We start from the raw sequence: 19150 nt of genomic DNA, 5'->3' as shown, positions 1-19150 counted from the left end.
AAAGAATGTATGAGAAGTAATCTGATCCGCCCATCTGACCTCACTTTGATTCAAGGGCCCTTCTCCTGCCATTTCTAATTGACAAACCCTCTACATTTCACATCTGCTCATATTTAATGAAAAGCCCACTCTCACCACTGCTCTTTGAGTCAACCAGCTCTGTCAAATGGGCACCACCCAACCCCACCACCAGCCAGGGAAGCCCAGGGATTGCTCTTGGAGCTCTGCCAGTGGAATTCTGCAGAAAGATAGACATTTTTTAATTGGAGAAGAAGGGCTTATGTGGGCACATGAAGGGGCTCAAATTGGAATGGATTTTTCTAACTTATTATTAATGGTCAAAGGTGAGTGGTCTAACCCAGGGATGGATGAAATCTGCTTTTGTTTGATGGAGTGATGACGGCAGGGAGACTGATGAAACAGAGGAGGCAACCCCCGCCCCGAGCTGTCAGAACCAGTTAAGCCTTCAACATACAGCCCAAAGCCCCATGTTTTCCACGGTGCGGCTGATTTCGGAGGGGTAGGAAGGAGAACAATCTCATGCACAGGATGTTTCTGAGAGGATGGGACAACCCCACCCGAAGTTTTTCTTCTCCCGGCCTCCATCAATGCTTGGATTAAATTGCAGAGCTGAGAAATCCCTCCAATTATGGTTTTTCCTAGATAAAATGGAAATTACACACACTGGGTATCATGGGCCTCCCGTGGGGGACACAGATTTTTCTGTGATTGGTATGGGTGGCCAGTGCCAAGACATGACCACAAGGCCCTCATTTAGAGCCTGAGTGGCTCCTTTCTTTTCTCCACTGAATCTCTGGCCAAGGTTTTAGAGCCTAGTGGCTATCTGAAAACAGAAGATGTGCCTTAGGCAGAAGGGTAACCCAGGCGGCTGGTGGTTACATTTGCCACAATGAATCAAAGAGATGCGGCCGAACCGTGCCACCAGAGCTCACCCCTTTGCCCTTCCTCCCCAGTTCCTGTCTTTGAACCTGGTGCCTTGCCACACACTGTGGACAAATTTTTTGTGTGGTTGGGACCTCGTCCACCTTGGTAGCGTCATGTGAACTAGAGAGAACTCTTGTGATGAGGATAAAAGGGTAAGGATTCATGCTGTAGCATCTGTAAGAAAGATGTAAAAGGAAACTTCCTTCCTAAAAAGTTTCTTTTTAGGCCAATGTGGTTGGGACAGTCCAAAACCCCTCTCAATACAACCTCCATTCGGTATCACTTTTATAAACGAATCTGTCCCTGGGCACCGTCTGGAGGGGCACTAGATCATGAATCAGAGGACGAATCTCGGGTTCTAGTTCGAACTTTTCCAAATGCCTCTAAGACAGCTCAAGGCACAGATCATGCCCCAGACCTGAAACGCAGGTACAAACCCCGGTATCTGGCATGGCACAACACTCCACTGCACACGGTGAAGTTAGGGCTCCTTCAGCCCTAGAAGCCTCTATGGATCACCACCAAACAAGCACACCATGTGGGGACCACCTTCAGTACGGGCGCAGGCGAGTCGAGCAAGTATTTCATGGGAGTAAATGCTCAAGAGTTAACTGTTCTTCTCCATCCTGTTGCCAGCGTGAATTAACCCCTGCTGGTGAAAGTTTAGTCCAACTAGCTCTGGGCACTTAGGAGGGAATGGGTGTCAATATGGTCACCAAGACACGCGTTGGGTGCTTCAAGAGGAAACGATGAAGCACAGAGGAAGAACTGTCTTCTATCTCCCATGCTACCAAAAATGTGACAATAAGGTCACAGCCACACTTTAAGGCATCCCAAGTCCTCACGCGAACCACAACCTCTTCTGCTCTTAGGCGAGGACCCATGTCCCAGTGTCTCAGTGTACAAGCTGGAACTTTCAGTAACGTCACCTATGAACTATGTCAATAAGTCCGTGCTGAAGCAAGGACGAGCAAGGTCTCAGGAATCTGGCGGATCTCAGCTTTGCCAGCCACCAGCTGCAAGCCCTTGACAGGTTCTTGAACATCTCTGAGCTTGTGGGCGATAAAGAAGACTGACCTCAAAGATCCGTGCAACGGACTCGGGGGGATCATGGAAGTTCATGGTTTACGGTTTTTGTTGTTATTTTGCTACAATTGCTACACGATATCTTAGTTAAACAGGGGGCTCTCTTTTTGGAAAAATAAAAGATATTAATGGAATGATCCTTTGAATGAATCATCTTTCTGAGGGGAAGCTCTAGAATCCACCAGTCTATATAGGTTGGCAGATTTAGAAGACTTTTTCAGAACATAGGACACAATCTGGCACTGGAGGAATGAGACACAGGTGAGGGAGACACACTAAAAAATATCCATCTGCATCTAAACCCTGTTGTATTTTGGAAACCATCTAAGCTCACTGAAAGCAACTTAATGCTAGAGTTGGCTCAATGTCTCTACACCCTTTTCCTTCCTCCCTTCGACTTAATCCAATGTCTACCCTTTCCCCAAATATTAAGATATACGTTTCCACACATCTCTCTATTAATATAGTTTTGATTTACTGCCACGTTAATTTCCATTTATGTTTACTTAAAGGAGAGAGGGAGACTATCACCAGACTGTACTATCACAGTCCTGCACGCTATTACAAGAAGCACGAGTTAACAGAATGGGAAAGGAGGCCTTCCCCAGCACATACACAGTGACACAGGCAGCTGGGGAAACACATCACCACACACGAGGTCACATGGGGAAGAAAACAACAACCCGACGGACTCACAGAACCACAGGGCACGACACAAGACGGGGATGATACCACAAACAGCACAGACATGGAACTGCGTGTGTTGGGGTTAAACTTACAGGCACGGAAACTGGTGGAGCAATCATGAACAGAGACAGAAGAAAGTGGGAAGGCTCTCTCAAGGGTGTCCACGTTACCACGCACACGGCCCGACATGCACGAGCAGTCACGCTCAGAACGTCCGCAATCAAAACAACATGCCCGTCTCATTCTCTTGTAGATGGACGTCTTGGCTATAACCATGTGGTTGGATGAGAGGAGAGGAAGAGCGGTAGTTAATGGCAAGGTCACACACAGCGAGGCAGCTGGAAGGGAGCTGAAGGGATTTAACACAGGTCTTAGTTCACGTTAACAGTCTTGACCCAGAAAAAAATGCAGAGTGACTGTTGGGAATAGTTTGGTTGTACATCAAAAAAAAGCAGTGAAAATATAAATTGCCTTTCTAGTCTCCCAAGGCTGTTGCATATTATTTTTCTCCCTTAGCTAAACTGGGAGACCACAGGAAAAGGGCATGGCTGATTACAACCGGGTTCTTGGATGAGAAGAAGAGCACATTATAGACAGCAAAAATATAACCAACATTTTTCCTCTGGCACAATTAATACAGGAGGACAAAATATACACACAGCCAATCCATTAATTGCTTATTTGGTACAATAAATGGTTTTTGCAAGATGCAAAAATATCTAATATGTAGGCTTTCTAATTTCCATCCATTTCTGGGCATTAGGCAGAGCTGGGACAAGCTTTCATCAAATTAGATGTAAAACGATTACGTGTTAATATAGAATCTGAGGATGCCTCTGCTGAACTTCCCCAGAGTGAGTTTACATGATGCCTACAGGAATTTAAATTTACTCTTGACAGAACAAATATTCAAATCTGTCCATATAAGAAATGCAGCGACTCAAGGCTAACGCTGCGTATTTGACATTAAAGGCAGTTCACAAACAAGAAATCACCAAAAGCATAAGAGATGTTGCTCTACTGGAATGCATTTAGCTACTCATGGGTGTATTTTCTGCTTAAAGCTGAAAGAATCTGAAAATCGCATCTGTTCTTCTCTTCCCACCCACCTAAAAGTCAGAAAGCAATCAGGCTACTGGTTAATCATAATTTTTTCTTATACAGAAAATATTGGTTAAAATATATTAAAAATTACAAAACATGAAATAAGAGAACAGATTCCATGTAAACTATCTTATTGAGATTTGCAGCAGTATTGATAGTTCTAAAGCTAGTATCATAGGTTCTGCACTGCCTGGGGATCCAATGCAGGTGCTAACCTACAAAAGTTGCGGGACATCAGTAGTAGTTCTCAAGTCCCTTCACCTTTACCCTTCAGGCCAATTTATATTTCAGTACAACGAGAAGATTTTCGTACCTCATTTGATGCTACAACAAGCAAATATGTTTGCTTTCACTTAGCGTGAACTGGCTTGGTTCTCTCACCAAATGGGAGAAGAATTCGTATTTATTCCAAGCATCACAGTCAAACAGCAACCTGAACAGGAGAGGTGTTATTCCCTGCACCCACATCTTCCATTTTGAAAGTCATTTTTCCCCCTCTTTCTTTTTCTTTGTGGAGAATGGCGGCACTTCTACTTTAAAATATGGCTTGTGGTTTTGCCCTCTTTGAATGTTACAGTCACCAGGAAGAGGGGTTTAAATCTCTCAAATGGGTCAAGTCCTGTTCTAAGACCTTTATGACTTGCCATACAGTATATTTGTCAAGCAGGAGTAACGTTATGATTGTGAAGAACAGGCACTGGGGGAGATGAATGAGAGATCTCTTCAGCAGCAACTCCATTCCTGTAAACTTGGCTCACGTTTTTAGGGACATGTTCTTTTAGCATCCTAGCTAGTCAGTTGTTCAGATCATCCTCATGCACCCCCAGCCCTGTTCAACACGTGGTACATCATTCCTGAGCTCAGCTTTTATCAAAAGAAAGAGAAAAAAAAGTTCCACTATAGCATTTGAATCAGAAGAATGTAGAAGGCATGGTGTGAATGCCCATACACCCCAAACAGCAGTTGTTGAAGTCAAGAAAGGAAAAAAAGTCTTCAGTTGAAGACATGAAAATAAAGTTATTTTAAATGCATCCAGATCTGGTGCACAACTTGGAGACGACTCGCTTGTTTTTTCTTTCTTAGTTCTTTGACTGGAAATATTGATTTGTTATTTACACAGAGGAGGGAAATGAAGATGATTTTTTGTTTCACTGTAGATAAATTGTTTTGAAAAAAAATTTTAATCAAATGCTGTAGTAGAAGAGAAGCCCATCAAACTCTGAAATGCTATGCTTCTCATTAGCAACAGTCCCTGGTTTTCATTTCCATACTGCCATTTTGGGTACATATACAATAATAGAATCTGACACATTTATAGGGAAAGAAAGTTCTTATATATATATACACCATTTTTAAGGACAAGGGGAGGTAGGATGGGGTGGAATAACTACTGAAACGATTTTGTCAGAGGTAAGCCCATCATAGTGGGTGATTTAAACCTCTTACTTGATAAGGGTTCGGGAGGAAATACACTTCAAACCAGTGCCTCTCAGGGACTGTTTGCAACTGTTATTGTTGCCTGTTCTGGAGACCATGCATTGTTCTAAAATTTCATATTGTTAGCATGCAGGAACGGGCTGAAACTGGTAATCGAAGCAGCAAAAAACCATTTGCTGTAAGAAGATTAAATGTTAATTATAAGCAGTCACATTCCAAAGCAGCATGTGCATAAAAAGGAAAACATGCTATTACTCGTCATTCCTTCCAGTCATCGTGTTTACACTCACATCAAATACAAAATAGAAATCTCAGAAGACAAACAAGCACCACCACACAAAAAATCAGCAAGAATGATCAATGAGAGGCTCAAAGACAAGACAGAAACAGTTAAAAATGATTGAGCCCCACACGTTGACAAACCTTCGTGAATTACAATGTCTAGACCAAGGTGCCACTGACTGGGAGGGTGGCTCTTTTGCTCTACTTCTGGGATAGTCCATTTTCATTGGCCCCCTGTCAGGTGTCTTCACCTATATACTTCCAGGTCGACTTCCTTAAAAGGTAAGGCCCATTCTGACCTCCCATCTGGTGGAGTGATCCGTCAGGCTCCAAGGACCTGTGTCCCAGCCAGGAAGAGCCTTCCTCTGGGCTGTGATATGAGTCACGAACAAGCTCTTTAACTAAAAACGGATGAGGATTTTCCTCCCCAATGGTAGCTGTTCCAGAAGATGTGTACACTCTGTGTGTAAAATTATACTCTCAAGTTGTAAAATAAAATTATATCAAAATTAAGTCGTGGACCACCTAATTTGGAAAATACCACCCCCCGTCTCCCTCAATTCTCTCTCTCTGGCATCCTGATCCTTTGGTTTTGCTTTAGTGAATCATGAATATTCAGAACCACCGGTATTTTATTTCCATTTCTCGGTGATGGTTTCCTTTTCTAGAGCTGATGTAGGTTAGAAGGTTAATTTCAGATATCAGAGTGCCACTTAAAACTCTCAAGGTTAGGTTTCAAAGAGTAAGTTTGCAAGTTTCAGTATTTATTTAAAACAGAAGTAAGTTTCATATATCTACTCCCTGGCCACATAAAGTGCACTCTCTCCTTCGGTGTTTGCTGATCTTCTTTTTTACATAGTCACCCAATGCTCTCTTCCCAGATCCCAATCCTCAGAAAAGGGAGTTTTCCCCAGGATTTCAATGGTAATACAAAGTAGATCTCTGAGGACATCTAGTGGATCTGTGCGGAAGAGCAGCTAGTTAACAGACTACCTGAACTAGCGGGCATTTCTCTGAAAGGAAGCAGAAAGAGGACCCTATGCGTCTCTAAGAATTGAAATGTGTACAGTGTCATTTCAATTCAATGGCTCCTTGCAATCTACAGCAGATGTTTAGGGGGCAAAGGGACGAAGGGGTGATTGGTTCAAGGAGATGGTGCTAGAGTGTTCAACACGGGCGAGCACATTGGCTCTGCAACCACAGCCAACAGACAGCCTGTCTCTGGTAGGTGTGAATACTGCAGCTAATTGTCATTCCTTCTTAGGGCTCTTGGAACGTTATGCTCAATTAATTGCCCCCATAGGCCAGTTTAACTCTAGGAAAGCAGAAATATAAGCCTCTGGGGACTTAGTTTTTCTTTGGCCCACATCATAAGGTTCTTGTTCTTGGACCAGTGCCACATATTCAAAGAGGTTATGTGGTTGCCAAGAATTAGACCCTGGGTCTCACCTTCCTCCAAAGAACTCTGTCCTAGCAGTTTTACAATTTGAGAAAAAGCTTTTATGTGCTTTCCTTCACCACAATGAAGTGGATATTCATCGACTATTTCCATTATGACTTCCTAGTGCTATTTCTAGAGACAAAAATAAAAGTATTTCCCTAGCGGACATCGTCAAAGCTACCTGTTTACTTTTAAGTGTTTAAAACTGGAAGATTTCACAGATGTACTTTTGGACAACTTTTCCTATATTTTCAAAGGTCATGATCACGAGAAAGGAAACCTGTGGAGAAATGGCTGCTGTCGATGAGGCTTAGTTACTGCTCTTTCCTTGCGTCAAACTGACAATCAGCTGTCAAACTCAGGTTCTCTGCTGGTTAGCCCTTCCGAGCCAAGTCTGGAATGGAACAGAGAGTTGGATCCCATCCTGTTCTCAGCACCATCTGCCTCCTGCATCAGCAACCAAATTGTCAGCCAATTTCCAATTGCAGAATCTTAATTTCCAGGGTGGGCTGGAAGGGGCAGGAAAAGTGGCGCTGGATGGAGAGGCTCAGGTGGAGTCTCCCAACAGCTGGGGAAACATTTTACATTTCAAATGGAGCAATTTAGGGGAAGACTGGTGTGGAAGGAAAAAAACCCTACCATTCAGTTCACAGACACTTTTCAGATCACAACCTCACGTTTAAAATCAGTCCAATGAAGGACCGATTCTTTCCAAGCCTGAACCCTAGAGCTGCTCTTTACATGCCCGGCAGCAATGTAAATGATAAGTAAAAATATCCATGGGAGAAAAGTCCAGCGGGATGTAAAGCTGAGGCATTTGTCTGATGTGACACTGGGAATCAGAGAGCATTCTTTCAAGTCCTATAAATGAGGAACGATGTCTTCACTTTGCAAAATTCCTCCTATTTGCTTCTGGAGGGAGAAGAAAGATCTTCCAAGTGGTCTTCCAAGAACAGAAAGAAGGGAAGAAAAAGCTAGTTAATGTCAGCAGCAAGAGCACACAGAGCTAGTTCATCCTGCCCTAAACACCATACTGTAGCTAGGGTGGGCAGAAGAATTCGGCACTAGAATTGTTTGTTGATTGACATCATGTTTTCTCCGATTCTGAAGGATCATTGGACACAGAAGGCAGCTCTGCAGGTATGAAAATGGCTCATGCCCTCGTGCCACCCTTAAAGGTGTTCAGCAGATAAAGGGAGCCATGGAGTCACTTTTGGCAGAATTGTGCATCAAACTGAAGAAGGTCATTGTTTTGTTTTGTTTGTACATGGAGCGTTCTATACCTGCAAACTCTGAAGACTAGCCAAAAGCAGATGACCAACTTGCCTCTTCTGCTGCAAAGGAACATGAGAGGACTGAGTGCTGGGACATATTCTCCAAAATGAGGATCGTTGGACTGAACTGGTCTGCAGGTTGCTTCTAGTTTTCAGTGGAGTCTCGTGTACAGGAGCAAAGACCTGATGCTCATTGCTGGGGCCACTGAAAGCAGCATTGCTCTAAGTCACACACAAAAATACTGGCCCTAAAATTGCCACATCTTGTTGGATGAGAGGGGTCCTACTCCTTGAGTAAATTGGGGGCTCAAAGACTTACATTTACTTGTTCAGACTTCTCCATAGCTCACTAAAGAAATGGAACATTCTCCTTGAGCCATCTTTCCCACCTTAAACAAGTAAATGGATCTTCCAAGATGCCTATATTCCTAGCCCCCACAGAGGAACTAAGTATGTCCTATTGAGAATTGATTGAGAGAGAAACTTTAATTTTAAAGCAAGGGAACTTCATAGACTGTAGGAAATAATTACCACTGTGGAAATACTTGTCTCCAGTAAGGTGGTTTAAACACTAAACAGTCCCAAAGTTGGGTGGCCAATTCATTCTCTAGCAAGCACTTTCTTGTATAGAGAGGCACACATATTGTAATAAATACATCACTCTCTATAAAATATCTCTAGGCTTATATATAAAAATTTATACTTTTACATATAAAGTATTGGTACATATCATATATATATCACAACACAGGAATATATATATAGCATATGTGTTTCCTTCGGGATAGGAATTCAAGCTCAATAGCAGAGGAGACCAAGTATAATTCATCAAAGGCAAGCATGGCAATGACCCCACTTGACGAGGCATCTGGAGCTAAAGTGGTAATTACCTCAGCCTACTCAGTGCCCTCTAAAGGTCACTGAGACGAGGCCGGCAAGAGGAATACTGTTGTCAAGGTCTTATTTTCGAATGGAAAAATAAGACAGCGCCAGAAGCTGGCAAGAGGCTGGGGGTGGGTGGATGAACGGAGGGGGTTCCCTGCTTTCAGGGTTCTCCAGCTCCAGGCTACTCTGCAGAGGGTGCTGGATGAGGGAGCTGGGGCATGATGTCACTGCTACATGCAACATAAATACCAAAGAAAAAAGGAACCGAAACTGTACAGAAAATAAAAGAAGTATCTCTTCTAGAGAAAGACAGGGGAACTGGACTCTGGGCTTCTGGGAACCCGTTTTACTCACAATATATCACTACCAGTGTGCAGTTAAAATAGAGTAGGGGTCGTATTCCAAGGCAGCAAAGGGAAAAAAATAAATCAAAAATATGTCAATGATTAGAAGTTAAAGAAAATTCCTTCAAACACATCAATTTAGACATGACTTGTCCCCTAGCAGTCCACCCTTTGGCAAACTTGTAGCGGCTGGGGGAGAAAATGTAAATCATTAGACCAGCTTTGTTACACAGAGAAAGAAAATGAGTAAATAGTAGACTCTGAGAGCTTGCTCCTGGGCCAGACAGTTGAATTTGACTCTCTTCCTTGATGGAGAGCTATGAAGAAATGGAAAGAAATGCACAAGTTAAACTATACTACCACAGAATTTCCAGAAAGGGAACATCCACATTTGGTAGTTCTCCAGACAGTATGACAACGAAAACATTTAAGGTTACTGAATGAAAGCAAAGGGTGAAGTGGGGGAGGGGCTGGAAGGAGAAGAGCTGGGTTGGGAGAGGAGGGTTAGGAAGCTGTGGATAAAGACCAGTGACTGTCACCAGCTCTGCCCTTATTGAGATGTATCATTCCAGGGTGAATTATTAATACCTGGCCTAACAGGTTTGGACAGATGACTATGTGGGTCAGCTGCCCTCTCCAACTCCAGGCACCAGGCAATGCGCAATCAAAAGCATGGGAACCTCTCCCCCCAATGCATTATTCACAATTATAGCTCCTTTTAATGAAAGTTGCCTTGCAACCAAAACCTATCTTCCCCAATTTCCTCACTTGCCTGGTAGGCATGGGGAGGTTCATGCTTAATAACTCATTTTATTCTAACCAACACTTACACCTACACATCTGCATCCTGCCCTCTGTAACACAGGCTGCTATGACCTTTTAATTAGGAAGAACAATATTTGGACAATTCTGATTGTTATCAAATATTGACCTCACAGCTGAAGGTGTCTTTGAGATGAGGAGTCCAAGTGGGGAGTGGGGTGTATAGCAAAGGGACCGGGACCCTTACACACTGGCTTGGCTTTGGAGAGGCGGTCTTTTGCAGCATCTGTGCCAAGCATGATGGGAAATCATACACTTCATTAGCTGAACCAACTTTAAGGGAAATTAAGAGAATAAAATTATTTCAAACAATTATGTGCCTTTCTCTCCAGCATGAAGTTCAAGTCAGCTGCCGTTTGCTTGCCTGGAACCAAGATGGAAAACTACCGTAGAGGCCAAATCCTCATTTCTAGGGACTTAATAAACTGTCTGCTGGGTTCCACTATAGTGCCCTGCGAGGAACATTCCAGTATCAGAGAGACAGTCAAGATGCTCTCTCTTTATCCTTCCACTTCCACTCTCGCCTCCCTAGAGTCTGTTCTCTATCCAGTCACCAGGAAGATCCTTTACACTAGGAATTGATGATGTAATTTCCTTGCTTAAAATCTCCCAATGGGTATATTTATTATAGGACTAAAACCCAAGTTTCTTACCATAGCCCCTGCCTTCCTCTCTGGTCTCATCTCATACCACACTCTCCCCAATCCCACCAGCCCACTGGCCTTCCTACCTTCCCTCAAACACTACAAACTTATTCCCGCCTCTTAGCCTCTGCCCTTGCTCTTCTGCCTACCCAGACTGGCTCTCAGCTTCAGTGTCACCTGCCAAGGGAGGCCTTCCAGACCTTTCAGCTAAAGCAGCATCCCCACAAGGTTCCTCACACCCTCAGGCAGTCTCCTCTCTCTTCATAGCACCTGTCTCTATCTGAATGTATTTAATTGTTTCTATGAGCACTGTTTGTCTCCATTAACTAGCGGGAAGGCTTCAGGAGGGCAGGAACACTCCCTCCTCCGTACCAAGAATAGAGCCTTGCACAAAGAAGGTACTCAAAAATACGTGAATGACTAATCAATAAGTGAATGTCACTGACACCCCCAGGGGACTCAGTTCTCTGGCAAACATCCTGTCATGGGTTACTGGCCTCAACACTCTCCTGGGTTTCCCAACCCCCTCCACTACAAGAGTTTCTTTACATAGGAGTTCACCCTCTTGCATTTGTTACTCTCTCGCCTACTTCCACCTGGGGATGTAGTGTTCCTTCTGATGGAAATGATCCAGGAGATACCTAGTCAGCTGAGCTGTACTTCTGTGTTCACAGCTAGCTGAGCATGGCTGGGGGACACTGCCTAGTGAGAAGGGCCCTTTGTGTCATGGAGTTGGGGGGATTGGTAGGGAGTGGGTTTGTTCTGCACCTTACATACCCTTAGACACTCTTCCTGGTAGGTTGTCAGAATCGGGGAACTCTTAGGCCCCAAGAAGTTCAAGGCTCTTGTTCTGAGATATCAATAAATACTCATCTTACTGATGGTGTCAGAACTGGGGGGGTGATGGGGCTGTGTGCATTAAGTCAGTGGAGAAAAGGAGAGAAAAACCATGGGCCTAAGCTGCCCTGAACTTGGGACCCAGCCAGAGAGAATTTCTCCAGGAACTGCTAGAGACCAAGAATGCTCCCCATGGGTGTTTGCCTAGGAGACTGTTCTCCGTGCTCCAGCAGAGCGATACTTGTATCTTACTGGCTGTGCATTTACTGTGCCCCCCTTTCGGAGTGCAGTGAAAAGAGCCCTTGCTTCCGTTGGCCTATCTCAGGAATGGTGTTCTTCTGTCTGGTTTCTGCTTGTGAAAAAGTATTTTACAGGATGACCTTTCATAACTGTGTTCTTACTAATCAGATCCACGGTCACCCACCTTGCCCTTCTCTCCTGCAAAAAAAGATGAGGCCATTGAAAGCACAGCATCCTTGAGCCTGAACCCCTGCCTGTTGGGTCTGTGTGACTCTCAGGAATCTCATCCTCTCACTAAACTTAGAACCTTAGTGTCCTGTTTTTGTAAAATGGAATTAATAGCACCCCTGACAATTACACAGGGTTACGGTGAGGATCAAAGAAAATAATGATCCTAAGGAGCTTTGAAAACACACCATCACCATAGGAAGGCAGGCCTCATTACTATTGTTTTCTTAAGTGCTGCGAACAATTTCTATTAGGCAGTGCAACATAATTACTGCAAAAAGCATGGGCTTCTCAAGGCAAAGCCCACTTTAAGCCCTAGTTTCTCAGGGGCTCATGATCCAACATTCCTGACTGACCATATCTTTCTCAAGAGGCCCCATTGGCAAGCTGCTTTGGAAAGGATTTGAGACAGGATATGCCAGAAGGTGCTGAGCCCAATCTAGTCTACCCCAAAGAGCAATGGTGTTTGAGGTTGGTCACTGGGGCAATGGAATGCCCATTGGTGATGGCCAAGTTCTTTTCTCAGACTAGTCTGGGGGTGTCACAACTGAAAACTCCCATCTTTGGTACCAAAACGTGCAGCAACCCCAAATGGAAAGAAAGCCAGCTCCCATTTGGGAGATCAAGTCCTCAGACTCAGTTTCCCTCTCACCCCTAGTATGGCCATCTTTACACTTGGTGGTCCCCCATCCACTGGAGATCACTATACAGAAATATTCCCTCCTCCACATCCATAGCTGTCCTCCTTTTCACCCACTGGACTTCCTTTGTTCAACTGGACACATCTACTCAGGCATCTCTTTAGAGTCAAGAATGGGGATCAGAACTAGCCTCACTCCTAGGTGCTGATGGTGCTGATTTCTTGTTCTCCGCTTTAATAAAGCAAGGACAGGTATTTATTTCATGTCTCTTTAAACTGTTGGGTGAAACATAAACATATTCAAGAAACCTCTTGATGTTTAGTGTTTCTTGAATAGGAAAAGGAGAAGGGAAACGAATTTGGGGAAAAGGAAGGAGAGAGGGCGGGGAGGGGGAAAGAGACACTACTTACGCCGTTTGCAGCCGCATTTTTTTATTCTTTTGGGATCTGTGATGTCATCATGACAGGCCTTGCAGTAAAAAAATGCCCTGTAGAAAGAGAATGGAAAAACTGACACGTTTCATAATCCACCCAAATAAAATGAGCTCCACATTTCCTCCACTGAGCTGCCAAATTAATGAAACACACCAGCACTAATTTCCTTTAATGTTCTGAAAGGTTTAGACGTTTACAGACGGAAATGTTTGTTGCAAGACCATTTATTTCAAACACAGGACTCTGCAATTTGAGTTAGTGCTTCTTTTAATAAACTTTCATTTGAAAAGGAACGGGGGGGAAAGGTTGCCGACGTGACACACTGCGTCTGCTCACTCATCTTTCATTTTTGAGAAAAGCATTCAATGCTGCTCATCAGGACACATGCGCAACACCTGGACCCTTGCTGAGGAAGTTAAATATCTCTCTGAAACCCTCACAATCTAGTCAAATACATCAAAGGGGATGCAAGGATGATGTTCCTCAGTCAAATAAAAACACTAGTCTTGTCACTCTGAAAGCACTATTTCTTTTCAGTCAAAGTGAGAGAGGTTAAGGAGGAAGGTGGAGAGGATAAAACAAAAGTGATGCATCAAGCGAGTCCTCTGTCAAAACCCCTCTGGGATTTCACAGCCATATTTACTCCCATACTGGCAGGACCAACTTCCATACTCTCCAGCCCTGAGAACATGTAATAAATGAAGGTTTTCTTCTCCCTATGGAGCACAGCTCAGCTGACCACAGCTCAGCTGAGGGTAGAGGGTATCACAGGGTTGGGGTGGGTAGAAGGAGACTCAGAGGAAGCAATCAGCAACAAAAGCCCCCGCTCCAACGTAAGTGTCAATAGGTGGTTACAAAGTACACTGGCTGTGTCAAAGATATTCTGGGTGAGACAAAATAAGATCATTCAAACACTATTTAAAATGCACAGGGCCTAGAAGGACAATACTGGAGGTCTGCGTCCTTTCACTCCTGGGGAGTACTGTCATAAAATTCACAGGAACAGCCTTAACAAACTTCTGGATATGGGGGCTAACAATATCCCTGGCTTAACACCTTCACCACTCCCAACATGAAACTGAATTCCAGGGATAAACATAGTCTTTCCTTGACCAGGGCTATAAAGAAATAAACACAATTCTTAACCCATTTATTCCTAGGTTCCTTTCTATGTTTTTCACAGGACTTGCATTTGTGATTGGCACTGGCTGGAAACTAATGTTAAGACTTTGGGATCTGGAAGAGATCTTGGCAATCACGCAACCAAAGTCTCTGGGGCTTAGTGTCCTCATCTGTAAACTGAGGAGGTTGTCATGACCCATCATCCACAGTCATCCTGTGCTAGAACTTGGCTGGCCCCAGGACTTCTAAATCCAAGCCCAACACTCTTTCCACCCTAGCAGCTCATCCGCTGTTTCTGGAAATGCCATTTCTCATCCATGCTGCAAAAAAAAGAAAAGGTAGCTGACTGTTTGCCCTGAGTGGCAATGTGGCTAACAACCTAATCAATGGCGACCTGCCTTGAAAGGCAAAGGACAGGAAAGGAGGAAGCAATTTTGCTTCCACTTCCTTTGGCCATTTTCTCCCCCATTTGATGCTCCTACACATAATAATAATGATAACAATAATAATAGCTAACATTTATAGAGCACAGACTATAGGCCAGGCACTATTCTAAGCATTTTATGTGTTAATGAATTTGATCCTCAAACAATCCTTTGAAGGAGGTATGATTATTATCTCTGTTTTACAGATAAAACTGAAGCACAGAGAGGTTAAGTGACCTGCCTGAGGTCACACAGCTATGAGTGGCAGAGCCAGGATTCAAATCCACGTAGTCTAGTCCCAGAGCCCAAGGTCTTAGACACATCTCTCCTAAGGATGAAATGATGATGAGTCTGAATAGACTGTTGAAAAGATAAAGTGTGATTACTTCATGAATTAAAACTAGATTCTGAAAATGAAATAACCATAGGGGCCAGACAGGTAAAGTTAATAAGTGAAATGGGGTGGGGGTGAGGGTCTGTGGTGACCTGGAGACACATCCCCCAGCTGGAGGGGGCGGAGTATCTAAGCTCCAGCTGATTTTTGCTAAGTGGCACTTCTCTGCAAGCACTATTCTCTTCCCCACCCGTCTCTGCCTCTCTCATGCTCATCTGGCAAAGCCCTGCCTTACCGCACACCTGCACTGAGCAGCTGAGTGACGCTGGGGAAAGGAAACACAACCGTGCTGACTGATCGTACTTGAGATCCATGGCCATGGATTTCAGGGGCCTTTTCACACTCCCCAAGATCTACTCTATACCTCCTCCTCCCACCTCAGTCCTCTCTGGTCTCCCCTCCAAATCCTCTCCTGCTCACGTCACCCCTTCCCCAAGCAGCCTTCAGCTGGTGATCTTGACACACACATCATCAACAAGACCAGATCCACATCCTGTAAGACTGGTCATTGGGGTCTCCTTGTCCTCTGGTTTCCTGTTGTGTTTGGCCAATGGGAGGAGCCAGTAGGAGACTGGAGGGTGAGAAGAGATGAGTTCCTCCCTGTCAAGTCATGAAATGGTAGTGACAGCATTCCTCTACTGAAGGACACAGCTCCTGCCAGGCAGCTTACACCATAACCTCTCTCTCCAGGTTCTGACAGCCCTCCTGCCCCTTGACTCTGCACATCTAGGGCTGAGAGTCGCTCCTCTCTGTTGCTAGCTCTGAGGTGCTGTGCCATCCTTTGTTGACTTTCCTTAACTCTCTGCCCACAGCTTTATACAGTCCCTTCATAAAACTCTCTTCCCTTTTCCCATTTAAGTGTGTCATCTGTTTCTTGTCAGGACTGTCACTGACATAGCACCCAGTCTTACATCTCCAACCCTCACCTTTCCCCAGAACTCCAGAATCTTAGATCCAACTGCCTTTATGACATCTCCATAAGTATGTTTAGTACATATCTCTGACTTAATATAACCAAAATAGAATTCTTAATTTCCTACCACAAAAACTTTCTCCTCCTACAGTTTCCCCCATCTCAGTAAGATGGAGCCATCATCCACCCAATGGCATAGGCTCCATTCTCGATTCCTCTATTTCCCTCATTTCTTACATCCAGTTCATCAGTGGGTCCCACAGACTCTCTATTCTGAAGTGGTCTCTCCACTCACCAGTCTAGCCCGAGTTATCCTCTCTCACCTAAACTCTGCAGCCGTCTCTGAGTCTCTCAGCCTCCTCTCCGGCTCCACTATATCCCATTCTCTACAATGCAGGTGGAAAGACCTTTTAATAATAATCAGACCACATCATCCCTAGCTTAAAACCATCAATGACTCCATTTTACAACATATTCAACCTCTGTATAAAGACCTATGGGAACCGCCCTTACCTTTCTCTCTAACGTCATCCCACCACTCCACTCCCCAGGCACACTTTCTTTCCCTTGGTTCCCTGAACACAGCAAAATTGTTCCCACCATGTCTCCCCTTCCCTTCTGTTCTTGGTATGATGGATTCTCTCCCATCACCTACATCTCTGCTCAGGTATCCCTCCCTCAGAGCAGCCTTCACTTACACCCAATCTCAATCATTGACCCAGCTGCATTCATTCTCTGCACCATGAATAAACAAAACTACAACCCTCTCCTCCCTAGAATGTGAGCCCACGAGAGCGGGGACTTCCCTCTGTTGTTCTCCACTGTTTCCCTGGCACCTAGTACAGGGTATTCTGGAAATATTCTGACTGACCTACAGACACTTGATGAGTGAATGAGCATGAGAATGCTGCCCAGTAATGCTGGATCTGCAAGTTTTTCAGGAGAAACTAGTAATAAGGATTTTTATATAAAAGATTATGACAACTTCATCTTGGCAACTAATTTATTTTTTAAAATTGTGACTCAAATGAATCACGTCTGCAAGCCAAGTTGAGTCAACGAGGCACCATTTTGTAACTCTTACATTACAGAATATGTTCCAAGGTTATTTAAAAAGGAAAATATTTCGTGGCCAGGGGTAAAGGACAAGGGCCCAAATGCTCATCCCACAGTGACCTAAGATTAGAATTGGATGGTTTCACTCCTCTTTTCCTAAAACACCGCATCTGAAAGTTGCTATGAGCTAGAATCCATTCACTTCTTTGGTGTTTTTTGCAGCAGCAGAGGGTGCAAACTCAATACTAGATCATCATCATCTACTTTTCCATTTTTATAAAACTTGTTTAGTTTCATTCAAATCTCCAATGTCCTTTCTGTGGTTTTCTGCAGTCTTCATCTATTTGAAATCCCCTAACTGACAGCGTTTGCTCTGACACATCACACACCACGGAAAATTACAGGCTGGTGTTGTAGCTGATTGTGTCAGCATGTATTTGTGAATACCATAAAGCACTGAAATGAGACATATTGCACTCCCTAATATAGGAGGTAATTTGTTTTTTGGACTGCCTGGTATCTGTGACATTCATTAGTGAGAGATGCAATAGGAAATAGAATTACACAAATGGGAGTTTCATGTTATATTCGCTATCTGGGAGGGACACGTGATCCGCGGTGCCGCTGTGCTCCCCAGCCCCCTGGACGCGGTGCTCAGATCCTGCTTTCGGCTTTTGTGTCTCACAGTCTGGACATGGGCATAACCTTCTCTTCCAGAGGACCAGGGGGGCTTCAGTCCCACTCACCCTCACTTTCCTTTCTCAGGGGAACCCAGTTCTCACGGTACTCCTGAAGAACAGTGAGGATCCATGAACTGGATAAGGAGGTTTTCCTCTCCCACACCTGAATAATGGCAATCCTTTCCCAATTTGCAGAAGTAAATTTAAGTCATTAGATAGCTCCGTTTTAAGGATTTTTTTTTTTTTCGCTTCTCCACCCCATTTTTTTTTTTTCCCCAAAAGCTTCTATAACTGGTATGGCTAGTTTGCAAGAGGGAATGAAGAGGAAGAAAATAATAAGCATCAGTTGTCAAATATCGTAGTTCTGTGCTCAGCATATCAGGTTCACTTCTTGGCAAATAATTAAGAACATAAGCTCTGGAACTGGACCTCCTGGTTTTAAATCCTGGCTTTACTGCTCACTAGCAGTGAGGTTTTGGGCAAGTTAGTTAACTGTCAGTGCTTCAGCTCCCACACATGTAAAATGGGAATAGCAATGCTCCCTCGCTCCTAAGGTTGTCGAGAGGATTAAACGAGTTCAGCAAGACCTGGTACCTGGTACTTAGAACAGTGCTGGCACACATTAAACTCTACGGAAGAATTTGCTAGTATTATTAAATTTGGTAGAATGTGTGGGTTTTAGTCCAGTCTGGGTTCTGCCACTTCCTTAGGTGCTGCGTGGCCTTGGACAAATCATTTATCTGAATTTTACAGATGAGGAAACCAAAGCCCTGAGTGCTGCTTCTCAAAATAGCCTTACAAGGCTATTTTGAGAAGCAGCAATAAAGAACATAGACACCTAGCACAGGCCTGGCTTTCAGTAGGAACTCATTAAATGAAAACAACCCGCTTACATAATAATTACAGACCTTCACAATTAATAATTTATTTAAAATATTTTATGTGACATTTTATTGTTGAACTGAGTGACCTGTCTGACCATGTGAGTCACATTTTCTGTGAGTAAATTTTTCCTAGTTCATAGGATAGAATCAAATATAACAATATTCCATGGTGTTCTGCAAAGAGCTCTATGATTTCCTAGGCTGCTTAAACAGGGTTAAGGATACTAATCCAAGTGTCCTAAAACATTGAGGCCAATGAAATCCTGGGCTGTACCTACCGAGGCTTAAGAATTGAACCTGACAACTTCAGCCACTTACCTAGAAGGCCACAAATAGAAATATAGC

At 43.9% G+C, this 19150-nt stretch overlaps 1 protein-coding gene across 1 annotated transcript in view; it reads right to left on the bottom strand.

Moving 5' to 3' along the window:
* The window catches only part of KCNMA1 (potassium calcium-activated channel subfamily M alpha 1), a 488218-nt gene that overhangs the window by 109863 nt on the left and 359205 nt on the right, over window positions 1-19150 (bottom strand). The window contains exon 19 of the mRNA XM_058542759.1: window positions 13308-13384. Coding sequence (XP_058398742.1) covers window positions 13308-13384 — 77 coding nt within the window. The remainder of the gene's footprint in view (window positions 1-13307; window positions 13385-19150) is intronic.

Source organism: Diceros bicornis, chromosome 6 (genome assembly GCF_020826845.1).
Source record: "Diceros bicornis minor isolate mBicDic1 chromosome 6, mDicBic1.mat.cur, whole genome shotgun sequence".
Lineage (NCBI taxonomy): Eukaryota > Metazoa > Chordata > Mammalia > Perissodactyla > Rhinocerotidae > Diceros > Diceros bicornis.
The sequence above is the reverse complement of the archived record's forward strand: the minus strand, read 5'-3'. Positions and strand labels throughout refer to the sequence as shown.